Source organism: Periplaneta americana, chromosome 14, assembly GCF_040183065.1.
Source record: "Periplaneta americana isolate PAMFEO1 chromosome 14, P.americana_PAMFEO1_priV1, whole genome shotgun sequence".
NCBI lineage: Eukaryota > Metazoa > Arthropoda > Insecta > Blattodea > Blattidae > Periplaneta > Periplaneta americana.
The window spans coordinates 11,979,392-11,998,561 of record NC_091130.1 but is presented as its reverse complement, the minus strand read 5'-3'; the positions used below and the strand labels follow the sequence as shown (position 1 = coordinate 11,998,561).

General features: G+C 35.6%; 1 protein-coding gene across 1 annotated transcript in view; it reads right to left on the bottom strand.

Annotated features, from left to right (window-relative positions):
- Positions 1-8,500: 8,500 nt before the first annotated feature.
- LOC138713152 (uncharacterized) overlaps positions 8,501-19,170 on the bottom strand; it is an 11,043-nt gene continuing 373 nt past the window's right edge. The window contains exons 2-4 of the mRNA XM_069844979.1: positions 17,000-17,266; positions 13,159-13,478; positions 8,501-10,120 (exon numbers count right to left, since the gene is read on the bottom strand). Coding sequence (XP_069701080.1) covers positions 9,809-10,120; positions 13,159-13,478; positions 17,000-17,266 — 899 coding nt within the window. The 3' untranslated portion in view covers positions 8,501-9,808. The remainder of the gene's footprint in view (positions 10,121-13,158; positions 13,479-16,999; positions 17,267-19,170) is intronic.

Here is a 19,170-nt window from a genome sequence, read left to right as displayed (position 1 = left end):
TTATATTTGTTACTGTTGCTCCAAGATATTTGAACTTCTCCACCTCTTAAAAAGATAAATTTCCAATCTTTGTTACACTTATTATTGAAATATAAAACCTTAAATTTAACTTTTAAAAGCTGTTAAAATGTATTTAAAAAGATTATGTGCCTTTGACAACCGTATGACACATTTTCGAAGTGTTGTAACACCTTCGTCAGCAGTTTGTGATCTACTTTATCGGCTGGGGCATTCCCTCTTATCTTCTGTGGTAGGGGAGGATGTTTAGATGGAGCAGGGATGTTCAGTATGTGTTGCAGATTTGTTACTGTATGTTTATACATTTCAAATTGTTGTAATACCTTCAATTTTGGTCTTTTCGGTGTGATGTGTAGTGAAGTATGCGGCAAAACAAAACAATGCCGAAATTTTCCTCAACTGCTGTCCAAGTTTCCCTAGCAACCAAATATTTATATATTTTATATAGTAGTTTAACATATTGTGGGGATAGTACTGCAATTATGGTTCTCACAACATAGGAGAAGGTGTGTTTATCGTGGAGCATTATTTCCGGTCGTACGGAGTGGGGCGTCAGAATGGCAGCTTGCTCCAAGTTAAAGAGCAGCACCGGGAGCGATTTAACAATGCGGCACCAAATAACACAACGATGTTAGCTGACGTCCAGAAGTTCCGTCGTACGGGATCAGTTTTATGTCACTTTGCATGTTATAATGACTTATCTTGATTTTCAGAGTATGTTTGTAATTTCAGTACTCCGTACGACCGGAATAATGCTGGACAATAAACACCTTCTGCTTTGTTATGAGAATTGTAAGTGCAGGAATCAAAACAACACTGAATTCGCAATATGTCAAGCTATTATATGCAATAAATAAATAAATAAATAAGTGAATGAATAAATAAATAAATAAATGCATATATAAATAAATACATAAATAAATAAATAAATGCATAAATAAATACATAAATACATAAATAAATAAAGAAGTAAATAAATAACTAAATACATAAATAAATAAGTAAATAGGTAAATAGGTAAATAAATAAATAAGTAAATAAATAAATAGGTAAATAAATAAGTAAATAAGTAAGTAAATAAATAAATAAACAAATAAATAAGTAAATAAATAAACAAGTAAGTGAATAAGTAAGTAAATAAGTAAGTAAATAAATAAGTAAATAACTAAATAACTAAATAAATAAGTAAATAAATAATTAAGTAAATAAGTAAGTAAAATAAGCAAGTAAATAAGTAAGTAAATAATTAAGTAAATAAGTAAGTAAATAAATAAATAAACAAATAAATAAATAAATAGGTCGTTGCTAGGGAAACGTGGATAGCAAATGAGCGATATTTTCAGTACTGTTTGTTTTCACGCAAACCGTATTTCCATATCTGTCTCTATATTATGCAAATCTAGTCTTTCAGGTAAGGCTCCCTGTAAAGCAGATTTGAATAATTTCAAGGGAAAAATTGTTCCGGGGCCGGGTATCGATCCCGGGACCTCTGGTTGAACGTACCAGCGCTCTTACCAACTGAGCTACCCGGGAACTCCACCCGACACCGTCTCTATATTGTTGTAATTGTGGTTGTTATTCGTGATGTGTTCTGTGCAATTTGATATGTTGTGTGGTTCCATTATTTCTTTAATGTGTTCACTGTATCGTGTTCGGAATAAACTGCATTTCAATTTGTAGACTACAGTTGAATTGTATTTCTTCGGTGTGATTGTTTAGATATTTCCGTAATGTATGTAATGTTTTGTAAGCTATGTTGTATTTTAGTTTCTTGAATGGAGCTGTGTTTTTGTGTGTAAAGGTACAGCAATATGTTAATGTTAGGTGTTTATCAACATGCTGAGTTTGTGTTTGTTCTTTAGGTTTTTGTTTGGCATTTTTATTAATGTCTAGTATATTGGGACTGTAGCAGATATAAAATGAATCATTAGTAATGTCCTTAATTTCCAGGAGTTATTCTTTGCGATATTTCAAATAAAAAGTTTAATATAATTGTGCTCGTTTCTGCTTCCTTTTGGAGATGAAAATTGTTTTATATGCAACATTTCATAGCGTGTTTTGGGAAAGGCTTTGATTTAATTCCCAATATGCTCAGTCAATTTAAGAGAGAAGTGTATTACAATAATAAAATATTGATTAAAATAATTTTAGTTTTGTCCTTTAAATGTGCAGGAATTTGATTTTTACAAATGTAACTTTTCGTTTTGAAAATAAATTTTAAAATGTTACATTTGTTAGGATCAAATTTCTGCACATTTAAAGGACAAAACTAAATTTCTTTCAATAATTTATTATCATAATACACCGCTCTCGTAAGTTGACTGAACATATTGGGAATTAAATCACTAGCTTTCTCAAAACACGCTATGAAATGTTTCATATAAAATAATTTTTTTCTCGAAAAGGAATAAAAAAAGCAAAATTGTATTAAACGTTTTGTTTAGAAATATCTCAAAGAATAACACCCTGAAATTAATGACATTACTTACGATCCATCCTGTAAATTTTATAATATTCTGCTCAATGTGGTCATCGTTATTCATTGATGTTAATCAATCTGTGTAACATTGTGCAAGATAATACTACACAACACGCAAAAGTCCCCACTACCATCTAAACGTACTCCCCTTACCATAGAAGACAGAAAAAACCAAAGCAAGAGAAGAACGCTAGAACTGATGCAGCTCAATCGTGATGAAGAATAAATACTACGTCGAAACAGTGCCTTCCGGTTGCTGAAGATATATTTAGTTTTCCAAATACATTTTAACACTTTTTAAAAGTTTGAACAATTTACATTTTAATTCACAGAGTTAAGATGAAATTTTTCCCCAGCATGTTATACATTTTTTTGACAATAATAAAAATGAAGACATCGTATTTGGAAAGAATTTAAAGTAACATCTTCTGAGGAAAGAATTAAAAACTATAAACGCTGTTTGTTACAACATGTAAAAGTATATCGAATGAGCAATAAAAGAATCGTTCTACAAAAATTATAAATTATAATCCTATTATAATCCTAATGATGAAAATGTATAATTCATATACTTATACGAAATATTTTTTAATTTCCTTTTCAGGTTATTTCGTGTTTCAACTGTGAATAATTTGTGACCATGGAACCGCTTCCTGTCCAAGCGGCCATGGCTCGATTCCCAGAGTGTGCAGAATATCCCGTCTACAGAACAGTGTTTTCGTCCATTGTCATGTTGTCCTGTGTTGTCTCAGCGGTGACCCTGTGCTGTGCAGACAACACGAACAGAGAAGTCCGCCATGTGTTCTTGTTTTGTGTTGATACCCTCTCCTATAGGCTACTGCTTCAATTGTAATTCGGTAATGCAAGGAAGGGTAAAACAGAGAGAGGGAGAAACAGAGATTTTGACGAATAGGCCTAAATGGCGGACGTTGTTCTCTTGAATCATGACTTTACCCATCGAAAGTATCACAGAAGCCATAAAAAAGCGAACTCCGGTCCTTTAGACTAGAATCCGCTGCCTATTAATGTGGAATAAGGTGTAGCATGTCTGGCAGTAAAACGAGTGGGCCCGGGTTCAAATTCTAGTAGGGATCCTGGCCTCATTTCGCTGGTATTATCACCTTCATTTCACTTAGACGCTAGATAACCATCGTAGTCGATAAAGAGTCTAAAATAAACCAATTAAAAATAATTTTTAAAAAATTATAAGCGAAATAGAGAAAAACTATCAATAACAAAGTCTTCTCTTCAGAAATTTGTCTAAAACTGATGTACATGGACTATTCGAAAACTTCTAGGAGAAAGAAGACAAGTTCACATTTCCAACATCATTTTATTCGATCTTCAATTTTTCAACATCGACAAAATATAAATATGTACACATTTAAATTGTGCTTTACTAAAATTAGGAATAGTACTAGTAACCATAGTAACAGCCGCATTAACAGAAGTAGCAGTAATAGTAAGTAAAGAAAGAAAAAAATGAACAAGGAAGTTGTCGAAGTACATAATGAAGAAATAGTTTTTAAAAAATTGTTTTGTTATTAATACACTATATAATACAATTTTCATATTTCTTGGCATTTTCTTCCGCGGGATCTGTAATTTAAGAGATATAATTTTATTCAGAACTGAGAAACACACTTTTAAAGTGTGATATTTGCAACAATAATTCTTTTTTTTTTTTTCATAACATACAGAACACTGTTTTTGTACAGAGTGTTTAACGAATTCTTTCAATTTCCCAGTTTCTGGCATGGTATCCAGATAGTCCGAGAATTTGCCATGGGATTGTATAAAATTCGCCTTACAGTTGGGGATAACCTTGAAATAACTCAAAGTAGGTAATCAGATCCAACAGCATTTATATCCATTCTTGCAAGACGAGAACCGATGACTAATCTCTGCTTGAAGTTGTCGGCTAAACATTTGTAGTAATTTTGACTGTTCTAAGAACTATGGTGTTAATTGCCCCTGTTGCTGATGAAACAGTTAAAACTGCAGCTTCTTTCCATTTCCAGCTACCTGATATTTAAAACGAAAAAGTTCCGTTTTAAGTTAAGGGAGGATTACAGAAAAAACTAAATTTTATACATTTTTTTGGGTTACAGCTTTTATTTTTGGTATACATATGTATCCTAGTTATCTAATAATGTTACCAAAATTTGACTTTCATCGTTCACTTTTTTTTTTTTTCAGATATTCAATTTAAAACGAAGTGGTAGCAAATTTTCAAAATTCTATACGTCATACAAATTTCACTCATTCTGAATATTTTTATACATCACCACTGTCATGTTAGGAAGAGAACTATGCATTCATCTGTTTTAATTATCTCGTATTACAGAGAAAAATATTATGAAATAACCACAATACTTTGTTTAATTATTTTGTTTATGCTACATATAGTATATATATATTTTTTTTTTCTTTTAAGTTGGAGACTTAGAAAAAATATGCATGTATAAAATTGTTAAATGTTCCATAGTGCATATACACAAATATTAAAATTCTTAAGAACAAATCATTTGAATGAAGAGAAATGCAGGAGATAAATTAGAGCAAAGAAAAATGACTTTAAAGTTGATACTTCAAGAGAATAGACTTTAACGATCTTTAATTATGACGTCATTAGAAGGGTTTCCAATCGTCTTACCACTTGAAACTATGGAAACATATATATTAAGATATTAGAAACGATTTACAGAAAAAAAGAAAATTAATTTTGTTAAAAAAGTTATATTTCATAAGGGTACATCAAAGTGAACTCTGAACTTTTTAAAATACTGAACCTACAGTTTTCATTTTTTGCACATATTATTTGGCATACAAATCTTATGTACACATATTTTCAACTCAATTGGTAAATATTGTTACTTCGAATGCTAATGTTTACTACATTGGCAAAGAAAGAATCTCAGTCAAACATTTCGCTGTAGCCTATCTCTAATACCAAGTTGATTTTTATAGTACGACACTGGTATACTGGATTTATTCATGAAAATAAATTTTTTTGTTCTCCAGAAAAGTAGCAAATTTTGACACAGTTCGTTTTTAAAAAGTGCGATTCATTATTATTATTATTATTATTATTATTATTATTATTATTATTATTATTATTATTATTATTATTGTAGTAGGTTATTTTACGACGGTTAATCAACATCTTACGTTATTTAGCGTCTGACTGAGATGAAGGTGATAATGCCAGTGAAATGAGTCCGGGGTCCATCACCGAAAGTTACCCAACATATGCTCATATTGGGTTGAGGGAAAACCCTGGAAAAACCTCAACCAGGTAACTTGCCCCGACCGGGAGTCGAACCCGGACCGCCTGGTTTCGCGGCCAGACGCGCTAACTTTTACTCCAAAGATGTGGAATTATTATTATTATTATTATTATTATTATTATTATTATTATTATTATTATTATTATTATTGTAGTAGGTTATTTTACGACGGTTAATCAACATCTTACGTTATTTAGCGTCTGACTGAGATGAAGGTGATAATGCCAGTGAAATGAGTCCGGGGTCCATCACCGAAAGTTACCCAACATATGCTCATATTGGGTTGAGAGAAAACCCTGGAAAAACCTCAACCAGGTAACTTGCCCCGACCGGGAGTCGAACCCGGACCGCCTGGTTTCGCGGCCAGACGCGCTAACTTTTACTCCAAAGATGTGGAATTATTATTATTATTATTATTATTATTATTATTATTATTATTATTATTATTATTATTATTATTATTATTGTAGTAGGTTATTTTACGACGGTTAATCAACATCTTACGTTATTTAGCGTCTGACTGAGATGAAGGTGGTAATGCCAGTGAAATGAGTCCGGGGTCCATCACCGAAAGTTACCCAACATATACTCATATTGGGTTGAGGGAAAACCCTGGAAAAACCTCAACCAGGTAACTTGCCCCGACCGGGAGTCGAACCCGGACCGCCTGGTTTCGCGGCCAGACGCGCTAACTTTTACTCCAAAGATGTGGAATTATTATTATTATTATTATTATTATTATTATTATTATTATTATTATTATTATTATTATTATTATTATTATTATTATTATTATTATTATTACTTATTGCTGTTATTTTTCTACTGAATATTTGTATAGACTATTCTTTTGGTTTCTTGAGGACTTTGTATTAAGTATAATATGATCACGAATTATTGGGATCTTCGTTATCATTATTTTACTACTAATCTATCATTATGTAGAGAAAGAGCAAAGATTCTCAAGCTGAGTAAGAAATTATATTTATATCAACGAAAAGCTAAAGTATGAACACCAATATTATTCGAAACGAAACCGACATAAATAAAAATGTAAACACTAAATGAAATCTTGAAAAACTAACTCAAAAAATTAGAAACAACCTGAGTAAACACTGAAAACATTAAATCCGGGTACAAACCGGATAAGGTGACAGGAAAAATAGTGGTTACTGAGAGAATAACCAGAACTATGTATCTGTGTAAGTTTGCCATCACCATCAATTAGACCAAGGACGTAGCCCTCAGGCCTTTTTGGCTCTCAATTCAGCAATCATATAACGTTATTTAAAATAAACAACTTCAATATGAAACACCTAATTGTGGTGGCACTTTACCTTGATTAGTTTCGATGTGGTTATTGCATCATCGTCTGAATTTTAGTCTAGTCACCCCAATTCAATATTCACACCGTGAAGCAGCTGTTTATTCAAATAACTTAACAGTTTCCAGTGATGTGTAAGTGTTAAGAGGATGTACTCAAGAATGAAGAACTTCCTTTTCGTCTGTAACCTGATATTCTAGGCACACTGAAAACGAGTCCAATTTTTTTTTCAGTAATTGATTAACTATTGACAAAATAGATATCCCCTTTAGACGCCAAGAAAGCCCATGATGAAGACGGTACTAGAAATCCATGCTTTCATGGCTTCGATACTAGAATGATGTGATGTAATCTGTACTAAACTCCGACAGCGTTTAACTTACAAGTTTGACAGGACAAAGGGTATATCTTAAAAAATTTGCTCACTGTTGTTATGGTTTCAAAATGTGTCCTCCTGAATATAGCCGGCCCGGATGGCTCAAGCGGTAGGGACACTGCATGTCTCTATCGCTTGGTCCGAAGGGTTGTGGGTTCGAGTCCCGCCTCGGGCATGGGTGTTGTGTTTGTATTAGTGTAAGTAGAACAATTGAAAACGAAAACAGAAAACAAAGATAACTTTGGTAAACGGCCTCTGGCCGGTCTAAATTAAAAAAAGAAAATAGAGATGAGGTGTGAAAACGTTTTGCCGTCACAGGTCCGGAAAAATCGCTGTGACAAATAATAGAAATTTTGTCACATGCTCTGAGCTATGTTATCGCCATATGTGGTCGCGTATATTCCCCCAGGAATGTTTACGAATGGTTAGGTGCATCTGGAACTGTTACATACACGTACATGAATCGCCATCGCTATGAGTCACATATTCGTGGGAGATGGCTATTTCTCGGAACTGTGATTTTGGAACTATAGTCACAGTCGAAACAAGCGACAAATCAGTCAGAGCGAAAAAATTGCATGTATTCAAATCATACCCCACTACTACTCCTCAAATGTTTCATTCAAAATTTTAAGAGTTATACAGGGTGATTCATAAGGATTTACCGTCCTTTACGGAGCTTATGTCCGAAGACATTCTGAGCAAGAAATGTCATATAAACATTTGTCCTATTCTTAATATTTACAGAGTTACGTTTCGTTATTGGAACGCATTGCTGTGAACGCGTGATCTTGGTCAGCGTGCAGTCAGCAGCCAGCGCGAGCGCTACGGAAATCAAAGACAGCCGTATGCAGTTACGTAGAGCGACGAGTGCCGTTCACAAGCGTGCGGCCAAGTATACTCAAGCGGACGGCGACATTTTTTAAAATGTGTTGTAAACTCTCCAAGACTGTAAATTAGGATGCAAAATTGAACTGCAAATAATCAAGTCGGTGGAAGTGGTGTGATTTGTAATAATTGTTGTGATAAGTGCATTAAGAATAATGTAATTTTCTAGTTAAATATAGAAAAAGATGTCTGTACGAAGCAACTAAGGAGTTCACAGCACATTTTTAGCTTCATAATACTTGCCAATTAAAGAAATGATACTTCTGAATGGTTCATTCTCTATTTGTATTATTAAACCTGCGACAGTTGAGGATATAGCAGAGATATTTGATACGTTTAAAAAAATGTGGATGTGATCAAAAAGTGCAAATAAAGAGAAACTGGAAAAGATCGAGAAGTATAGGGGAGAGAGAAAGTGTGTAAGCAGATGTGTAGAATAAAATATAAGTAGGCTATTTATAGGACATGAGAATAGTGACAATGGATTAAGTGTAAGCTGAATAGTGAGAAAGTGAAAGTGAGCGCAAATAGGAATGAGAGAAAATAGTGAGAAAGGGTTAAGAGAAGTGAACAAGTGACAGCATAAAATTAGTACTAACATTTGAACGTTGGAACAATAAATGAATATAAGAGAAAGATAGGAGAAAAAGTCAAAGAACAAACAGGACAAAGAATTCAATATGACAATTTATGGAGATAATTTGAAATTGAGATTTAGTTAATAGTGGTTAGAGGAAAAAGGGGGTGTGAAAGTAGTATAGTATATTAGATATATTAGGATTAAGGAACAAATAGAGAATAGCAAATGAAATGTAGAAAAAATACTGAAGGGGAGTTTGACCAAATAAAAAAGGTACGTAGTGTAATTGGGAGTATTTGTGTAGACGTATACTGTACTGCAAATAATGTGTTATTGTAATAATATGTTAATAGTGGCACCGGATACAGAAATGTGAGGTACACCATTACATGTAAAGAAGTGCTGTGACGAACTATATCATATCATATTTGTATTATTCTTTTACCTTCAAATTAAAGAAAAAAAAACTTATTTTACAAACAACTTTAAATTGGTGTAACTCTGAAAATACTGAGAATAGGAATTATGTTTATATAACATTTTTGGCTAAAATGTCTTCAGAAATAAGCTTCGTAAAGGACGGTAAATCTTCTTGAATCTCTCTGTATACCGAAGAGAAGGAAATGATAAAGACGATTATAAGTTACAAATATACATCAATAAATACACACTAAACTTCGGATACAGGTAGATAAATACGCTTATACCTAAAAATAAGTATCAATAACTGAAGATATTAAGATATAAAGGGCACAAAGAAGAAAGTAGAAGATACAACAGAAATACAACAATCCATTTCATCTCAAAAAATTTAACGAATAGAGAAATGAAACGTATCTTTTCGAGTTCTGGATTACTTGGACTTTTCCATCGCAGAGAGTCCTTCAAACGCTCCGAACTTCTCGAATATTGGCAGGAAGGTCTTCACTGTATCTCTGTAATTGTCGCTGTACATGCTTCGCCCAGGATTCGATCCCGTCTCTAAGGATTCTTCAAGTTCAAAGCCACAGCCGGGCTTACTCTTTGCTACGGCCACCTGAACCATCAGTATGACAAGGCCGTAAGTAGACCTCTTGGCGTACTCTTTGTGAACTTCCTCCAAGGTCACGGGGGTCTTGGAGTAGCCCAGAACCCTCAGCGAGTGGCTCAGAGAGCTGTGGTACTCCTGAAACAATGAGAACCTCTCATGAAGTGAGATATTCATGCAAAGACAAGTATTAATATATCTTCAGATTTTGTAAATTTGTTTGTTTAACTGAGGTTATTTACCAGTATAGTTTTAAATTAACACAGAAAGGTTGGAAGTAAATCCCGAAAATACTAAGTATATGATTATGTCTCGCGATCAGAATATAGTACGAAAAGGAACTATAAAAATTGGAGATTTATCCTTCGAAGAGGTGGAAAAATTCAAATATCTTGGAGCAACAGTAACAAACATAAATGACACTCGGGAGGAAATTAAACACAGAATAAATATGGGAAATGCCTCTTATTATTCGGTTGAGAAGCTTTTGTCATCTAGTCTTCCTTCAAGAAATCTGAGAGTTAGATTTTATAAAACAGTTATATTACCGGTTGTTCTGTATGGTTGTGAAACTTGGACTCTCACTTTGAGAGAGGAACATAGGTTAAGGGTGTTTGAGAATAAGGTGCTTAGGAAAATATTTGGGGCTAAGAGGGATGAAGTTACAGGAGAATGGAGAAAGTTACACAGCACAGAGCTGCACGCATTGTATACTTCACCTGACATAATTATGACCATAAAATCCAGACGTTTGAGATGGGCAGGACATGTAGCTCGTATGGGCGAATCCAGAAATGCATATAGAGTGTTAGTTGGGTGGCCGGAGGGCAAAAGATCTTTGGGGAGGCCGAGACGTAGATGGGAAGATAATATTAAAATGGATTTGAGGGAGTGGGATATGATGGTAGAGACTGGATTAATCTTGCTCAGGATAGGGACCAATGGCGGGCTTATGTGAGGGCGGCAATGAACCTCCGGGTTCCTTAAAAGCCAGTAAGTAAGTAAGGTTGTTTATGTAACAGATTTAAAAAAATCTTAAGTGATAAAAGAGTGTAATCAGGATGAATAACCTTTCTTCACTTTCCAGTCAACTATATTTGCCTATGTACTATATAGTCATTAAAATATACAGGATGGAAGTGAAATAACCCTACAGATTAAAAAGGACGATAAGGTACACATAAATGAAAAGAAAACCTATGTTAATTTTGTGATTAAATGCACGGTTAATTAGAAAATTAAGTTCAAAGTTTCAGCAGTCTGGCAACATCGCCGCTAACACAGCTCTCTTTCTTCTCGTAATACAGATGTAAGAGGTCAACGAACTCAGGTCTGTCTCCCTAGTACCTTCCTCCTTCCTTTGGCTGCAACGTTCCAGTCTGGTTGCATCGTTCAGTAGCTTGAAATTAGTGGTTTTTAATTTGAATTTACACGAAAACCGTTCACGCTATTGAAATACGATCGAAGGATAAATTATTTTTTATTAGATTTTCTATCGATATGGTCGAAAATTACGATCCTAATCGCAACAGTTATCGAATAAGAAGGTGTTAAGAATTTTATGAAAAAAAAAACATTATTTTCTTTCTGAAAAATCTATGAACTTTCCACCAATATGGTATTATACTTGTTTGGTTACATACAACATAATCTATTCGCTCTGAAAATCTTCAGGGTTATTTCACTTCCATCCAGTATATTACGGACACTGTACCACGGAATGTTTCTGTAGAAAAACATATTAAAACATTGAGTGGTGTCCCAAGAACATAACAGCACTTAAAATTCTAGTGTAGTATTAATTTTGAATTCTGTATACCAAAATCTACCGAGCTTAGTGTACAGTGCCCTCGATGGAAAGATACACTGTGCATTGTCTGAAAGCAAACATTCTCATGGGGGCAGATAAAAAAGTTAATTTTTTTCTTCCACTTTGTTAATAAAGTCAAAACAAGTGTTTGTACAAAATTTGGCCATTCGAATGCAATTACGAGGGCCGTAAAAAGTAAGTTTTTCTGGGGTCATTTATAAAAAGAAAACACAGGAAAAATTTATTGGAACCGATACAACGATTGTTGAGCTATTTTTCAGCATATCCCCCACTGGAATTGACACATCTGTCATACCATGGGATCCGAAGAGAGGTGCAGATTGCTGTCACACACTGGTTCCGATCCCAGACGGCAGGGTTAAAAAAATTGATCCGATGGTATGACAAATGTCTAATTTCCGGTGGCAAATATGTTGGAAAATAGCTCAACAATTGCTGCATCTGTTCTAATAAATCTTTCCATGAAATTGGTCACGTGTTGGGATTCTGTCGAAAAACGGAGCTGCTGCGCAACAATCGACACCATAAGGCCAGGACCGGTATTGCTGATGTCCTCAAGCGTCGTGGATGGGAAGTACACGAGGAGATCCACTGCGTTTCATCCTTAGATTCGAACAGAAGAGCAGATATTGTAGCCATCCACAGGACTCAATCTAAGGGATTAGTTCTTGATCCTACAATCCGATTTGAGAGGGATTCCCTGCAGGCACAACACGTTGATGAGGAGAAGAAATCCATTTATGAGTCCTGCATCCCTTACCTAAGTGAGAAATATAACATTCCCACTAGTCAGTGGAGTGTTTCTGGTCTTTTGTTTGGTGCACGTGGCACACTCCCTAAATTCACATGTAATATTTTAAAAGCACCCGGACTCCGATTTTTTTAATTTAAAAAATTTTGTTGAATATTCTTAAGGATTCAATCCAAATATTACATTACCATTTATATTTTGACCATAGATAATTCTATTGGGTTTGCATTTCTCTGGATTGTTTACTAAACAATTCCTGTCTTTCTAAATTATTCTGTAGTGCCTTTATTCTGGATCTTTATGGTCACCCTCATTGAGGGTAGATTATTTTGTTAAAAAAAAATATTTATATGTAAATGGCTCCAGGAAAAATTATTTTTTACGGTCCTCAGAATTGCGCTCGAGTGGCCAAAATTTCTATAGGCCAAACCACTTGTTTTGACATTACTAACACGGTGGAAGAAAAAAGTAACTTTTTTATCTGTCCTAAGAGAATGTTTGCTTTGACTTGTAGCTATAACGCTGGTTTACTCGGTAGCAATAAACAATTCTGTCAGACTCCTGAAGTTTTAAACAATAGCAATCGCTATTCACCTGGAACAGGCGGTCCCTGTGCTTGTCCCTGACTTCAGGGGACAGACTGGAGGTGATGAAGTAGTGCAGGTCAAGGCCGAGGGAGCTGAAATGCGCCCACTGGAAGTCAACGATACGCAGGCTGCGGGTCTTGTCCCTGAACATGACATTGTTGATCCACAAGTCCGAATGCGTCAACACGTTGAAGTCCCCCTCTCGACTCCGCACGCTGTCCTGCAAGCGCTCCAATATCACGTCAGCGAAGTCCCTCACTTTCTCAGCGTACTTCCTCCATTCCGAGGGCCACGTCTTCAGTTCTTCCACCAGCGTCAGGGCCATACCTACGTCACAGAATCTAACATTAAGATCACAAGAAAAGTATACAACTGAGGTGTAAGCTAAAACCTGTCACATGAATTTTCTTTTACTACTGTACATATTTTACAAAATCATAACCATAGATAGAACCATCAGTCATCACTGATCTAAAGCTTGATTAATTTTGTACTCTTCGTTACAACGGCAATCATGTATCAAGTCTTTTGACTTCCAGCATTTCTATAAGAGCCTATTAGGCTTGCCAGGTTTTCATCTACAGTAATCTCACTAGAGGGTTTGATTTGTCTAGAGAAAATCAAAACTCGAGTGGAATTTAATTGTCTATTACGCGATTAGAAGAAAGTATATAAAGGTTAGAAGAAATAAAGTACTCTAATATAATAAAATATTGACTTCTGTCATGAAAATGTATTATTATACCATCTCATCATTACAAATATTCCGCTATATGGCAATAGTGTGTTATGATCAGTGTTCTCTTGTAACCAACTGTGCCAGCTATATAATCATTGAACTCTATGGACGATTACTAGTCAAGAAGGCTTTGTTGATTCAGTTTAAATTTTATTAAAACAGTTGCATTCCACTTCAATTATCAATATATATTAAACCATCTCTCATACGTGACTATCCGTAATCTCATACAGTAGAAGCTATGTAAAAGGTAAAGGTATCCCCGTAACATGCCATGAAGGCACTTGGGGGGCATGGAGGTAGAGTCCCATGCTTTCCATGACCTCGGCACTAGAATGAGGTGGTGTGGTCGGCACCACGCTCTGACCGCCTTTTACCCCCGGGAAAGACCCGGTACTCAATTTGATAGGAGGCTGAGTGAACCTCGGGGCCGTTCTGAAAGTTTGGCAACGAGAAAAAATCCTGTCACCACCTGGGATCGAACCCCGGAGTAGAAGCTATGACATAACCTAAATAATACAAACAAGATAAATTATAGAAAAGTTTTAATTATGGATGATGAATATAAACATGAATCATTCTAAAATGTACAATTATTGAAAATACAATTTTGGCAAACAAAGAAACAAATGCTAGGGGGGTGATAAAAATTGTAGGGTAAGAAACTATGATTGGTTGAAACACCGTTGTTCAGAACAGTTTTATTGGTCAAAAGTAGTACGACATAGTAAAAGTGTAATAGTCAGAAAAAAAAAAAACGGAAGATTTGCTGCGATATATTTATTGAATGTAAAACTGTTGTTGACATAATCTACATTTTTGTTACTCCTTCTTGCATTTCTCTTGAGATTTCGCTCAAGGACAGAAAGTTGCAGACATTAACTAGAAACTGCATGTTTTTCAACTACGTAGCTGTGCTCGAGTGGGCATACCTAAACATTTATTTACATTCATTTATGCAAAGGAGAAAAATAAAGAATTAAAAAAAAAGCAATTCAATGATACTTTTATCATGTTGCTAATGTAGTATGTGAATGTATGTAAGCCAACTGAAAATAACACTGTATTAATTCTAAAATATACATCTCTCAAAATATTGTTGTACATTCCGAAAATGTGTTACTGCGAAATTGTATATGTATAAACATGTTGCCAATGTAGTATGTTAAACATTGTGGAAAGACTAATCTCTTAATTTCTAAAATTTAGGTACGTCTCTTAGAATATTAGTCTTTATGTGAAAAAAATAACTTATTACAAGTTTATATTGTATCTGTATTCTATATACAAAATAACAAATAATATAATTAATATGTTCTGAATTCGTGGGGTGAACGGAATAAGGGCCCATCACAATATCTGTTCAAATGACAGGCTTCAGTAATACACGTAACATCTAGGCTACTAATTACCCAGGCTCTACATATTTTTCAAATATAAAGACTGATGTGTATTGTACATAATTCCAGGTCATTAAAGACTATGACTTAAATATTTATGGAGAGAAAGCACTTTCAGGACACCAATGCTTACCATATCAGTGCCATAATTAAGATAATGAAGAAAACCGATAACTAAGAACGTTATAAAATGAATCAAGTCCATTGTGGTTAATGACTTCCTAAACAATATATCCTATTCAAAGCGATATTTGAGCCTGATATTCATTTGTCACTCTTGCGCAAAACACTTGTCACTAATCCATTTCATTATAAAACCCTACCTGATCATATCACTGACAGTGGGGCTTCTAATCAATCTTTCTCCTCGTGAAACCTTATCTAAACTTGTCACTTTCAATGGGGCGCTAATTGTCACTAATCTATTTCCTCGTCAAACCTTATCTAACCTTGTCACTTAATGGGGTGCTAATTGTCACCAATCTACTTCCCTGTCAATCTCTACCTAACCTTACCACTGAGAGTGGGGCTACTTGTCAATAATATATCTCCTAAAATTCTACCTAACATTGTCAAAGGCAGCAAGCTACTTGTCACTAATCTATCTCCTTAGATTCTCCCTAACATTGTCAAAGGCAGCAAGCTACTTGTCACTAATCTATCTCCTTAGATTCTCCCTAACATTGTCAAAGGCAGCAAGCTACTTGTCACTAATCTATCTCCTTAGATTCTCCCTAACATTGTCAAAGGCAGCAAGCTACTTGTCACTAATCTATCTCGTCAAACTCTATCTAACATTGTCAAAGGCAGCAAGCTACTTGTCACTAATCTATCTCGTCAAATTCTACCTAACATTGTCAAAGGCAGCAAGCTACTTGTCACTAATCTATCTCGTCAAACTCTATCTAACATTGTCAAAGGCAGCAAGCTACTTGTCACTAATCTATCTCGTCAAATTCTATCTAACATTGTCAAAGGCAGCAAGCTACTTGTCACTGATCTATCTCATCAAATTCTACCTAACATTGTCAATGGCAGCAAGCTACTTGTCACTAATCTATCTCGTCAAATTCTACCTAACATTGTCAATGGCAGCAGGCTACTTGTCACTAATCTATCTCGTCAAATTCTACCTAACATTGTCAATGGCAGCAAGCTACTTGTCACTGATCTATCTCATCAAATTCTACCTAACAATGTCAATGGCAGCAAGCTACTTGTCACTAATCTATCTCGTCAAATTCTACCTAACATTGTCAATGGCAGCAAGCTACTTGTCACTAATGTATCTCGTCAAATTCTACCTAACATTGTCAAAGGCAACAAGTTACTTGTCACTAATCTATCTCCTCAAATTCTACCTAACATTGTCAATGCCAGCAAGCTACTTGTCACTAATCTCTTTTTCTCAGCTCTCCCTAACCTCGTCACTGACAATGGGATTACTAGTCACTAAGGGTACAGAAGAGGAAGAGATAGAGAAAGAAACCAAAATTGTTCGCAATAACCATTAAACATACGTACAAATTACGGAATTTCCTAGTTATGGTATATCATCAGTGTCTGCTACAAACAAGTGAAACTACGCGAGATAAGGGACATATGCCTGTAGTTATCACGAGAAATATGCCTAACCTCAAGTGCTTTACCAACAAACTCGATCTACTATTTATGACGTTAGCTATTGTAACATTTATAAAGTTTCTCACCCTTGGAGAACTTCTCCCAGCCGTTCTCAACCACAGCCTCGCTGAAGAAACTGTCCCTGAACTCTTCGATCGCATCAGGGTCTCGCTCGTAGAGCACTGCTGATGCGGCGTGAAACCTGCCCATGGCCCGCATGACGCGCAGGCAGTGGACCAGGTCCAGACCTGTGTGGCGGTCCAGCATCTTGAAACCCTGCGGCGTCAGATCCTCCAGTAGCAGGAAGTACTTGGCCAAATGCAGGGAGATAGGCGCGAAGGGCTCGTAGTCGTCTGCAAAGTTTAATTCTTAGTATTAATTTCCTGTACACCCTGCAAATAACTTTAAGCTGGCGTAAATCGACAGATCTGGGCAGGATCCAAATCGGGACTCTAGCACATATAAATATAGACCTACTGCCCGAAAATTTTCACCCACGCCCAAAATGGCCTGCAGTCACCGAGGGTCCCACCAAGTTCATGCCCGTGTCGTAGTAGTATACCCGATCCAACGAGACTACTTTTATTTCAATCGCGGTATTGGTATTGACCAGACTTAGAGACTTTGGACCCGATACAATAAGTTTACTGTACTTGTACTATAGGTTGTTGACTCGCTGCAGGTAGTGAAAGGTAGAGATGTGTTCAGGTAACAACGTTCCTGTTTAGAATAGAGTACGGTAGTATGGGGAAACACACACATATGTACATTCTGAAAGTAAATATACATTACACAATGACAATGTCAAAAGAATGTAAAAAGCATTTATTCTCCTGTCTTTTATAAGCATTTGTGTTTAATTGTACACAGAGTTAATGGTGGAAATAAACATGTAGCAATTTTAATTTCTTCATTTATCTTATTGGTCGTCTTTAGGAACTACCGAATTGCAATGTACTACAAGACACATTTTCAGTGTCTCAAACGTAAATCTTTTTCAGTTGTCTACCAAACACAGTTTGTACTGTGAAAAGCTGCGCTTTACGTCGCATGATTTTATAAGAGCAAAACGAAAAAAACCTAATATCATTGCAGTCTCTAAGAGACAGTCCTTTATTCTCGGGTGACTCTATGTCCTCTAATTTGCTGTTTATATTACACAATGTTCCATATCCGTTATTTTTACATAAAATTGATTTCCACTTCTGTTTTACACGTTCAGTAACCGGTGTACTTGATGTCTCATTAATTTTCTGTGTAATTTCCTCAATTAATTTGAGGGCTTCCGGCATCTCTTGCTCTGACTTTTCTAACCGTGTAATACTGGGTGTTCATTTCAATTGTCATGTAGTCACTGTTGGTGAGTCAGCGATTTGAAGCGAGTTTCAGCTTTTATGTCAGAGAAGTTGCCTATTAATCAAGGCTTTCAATCTGAACTTGAGAACGTGTACGGTATAACTTGAACGTCGTAGCAGCAGATGGCGGTCTGTACAATCTGTGTGTAACTATAACCTCTTTCGAACTGTTTTTTGCGCGGTTGTCGTACGCAGGGTATTTGTTATGATCGGTTACGTACGGGAACATTCCACAATACAAATCAAATGCTCCGTGTCCATGCTGAACGTCGAAGTTAATGTCAACAAATACTGTACGTAAGTAATCATCTTAACCCTCTCCCCATATCCCAACAGTAAGAAAAAGACTCACCTCAGTACGTGTTTCCAAACAGTTCACATTCCTGCCACTACCGGCGTTACGGTACGTATTGGTAAGCAGAATGAACGCCGTATTTGCTAGGCAACGTCTCTGGTACATAGGTAATACGCCTCTGCGGAAGTGTAGGAAGATTGAATTCTCTAGGCTCATCGACTAGCCACATGACGGCATACAGCGAGCCATGACACACTTTGAACTGAACACCCAGTAGTTTCAGACACAGTTTGAAATTAGATTTGTATGAAAACTAAATTATTCGTCAGAACGTTCAAATCCAGAGCGTTTTTCTTTATGTATTTGTTGGCATTCATTCTACAGTACCCCCACCCACTGTACGCTTTACCACTATACACAGTACGCCGTTATGCGGATTTCCCACTGAACTGCTCTATCGGGTCCGAAGTCTCGAAACCTAGTCATGACGTTATCGTTACATCGTTGTTTCCGCCATGGTATCCCATAGATTAGTCTGATGTTAAAGACGTATTCACGTGAAAACAAAATGTTTCATACTCTTTATTTAAAAGTTGAAGAGAGATCA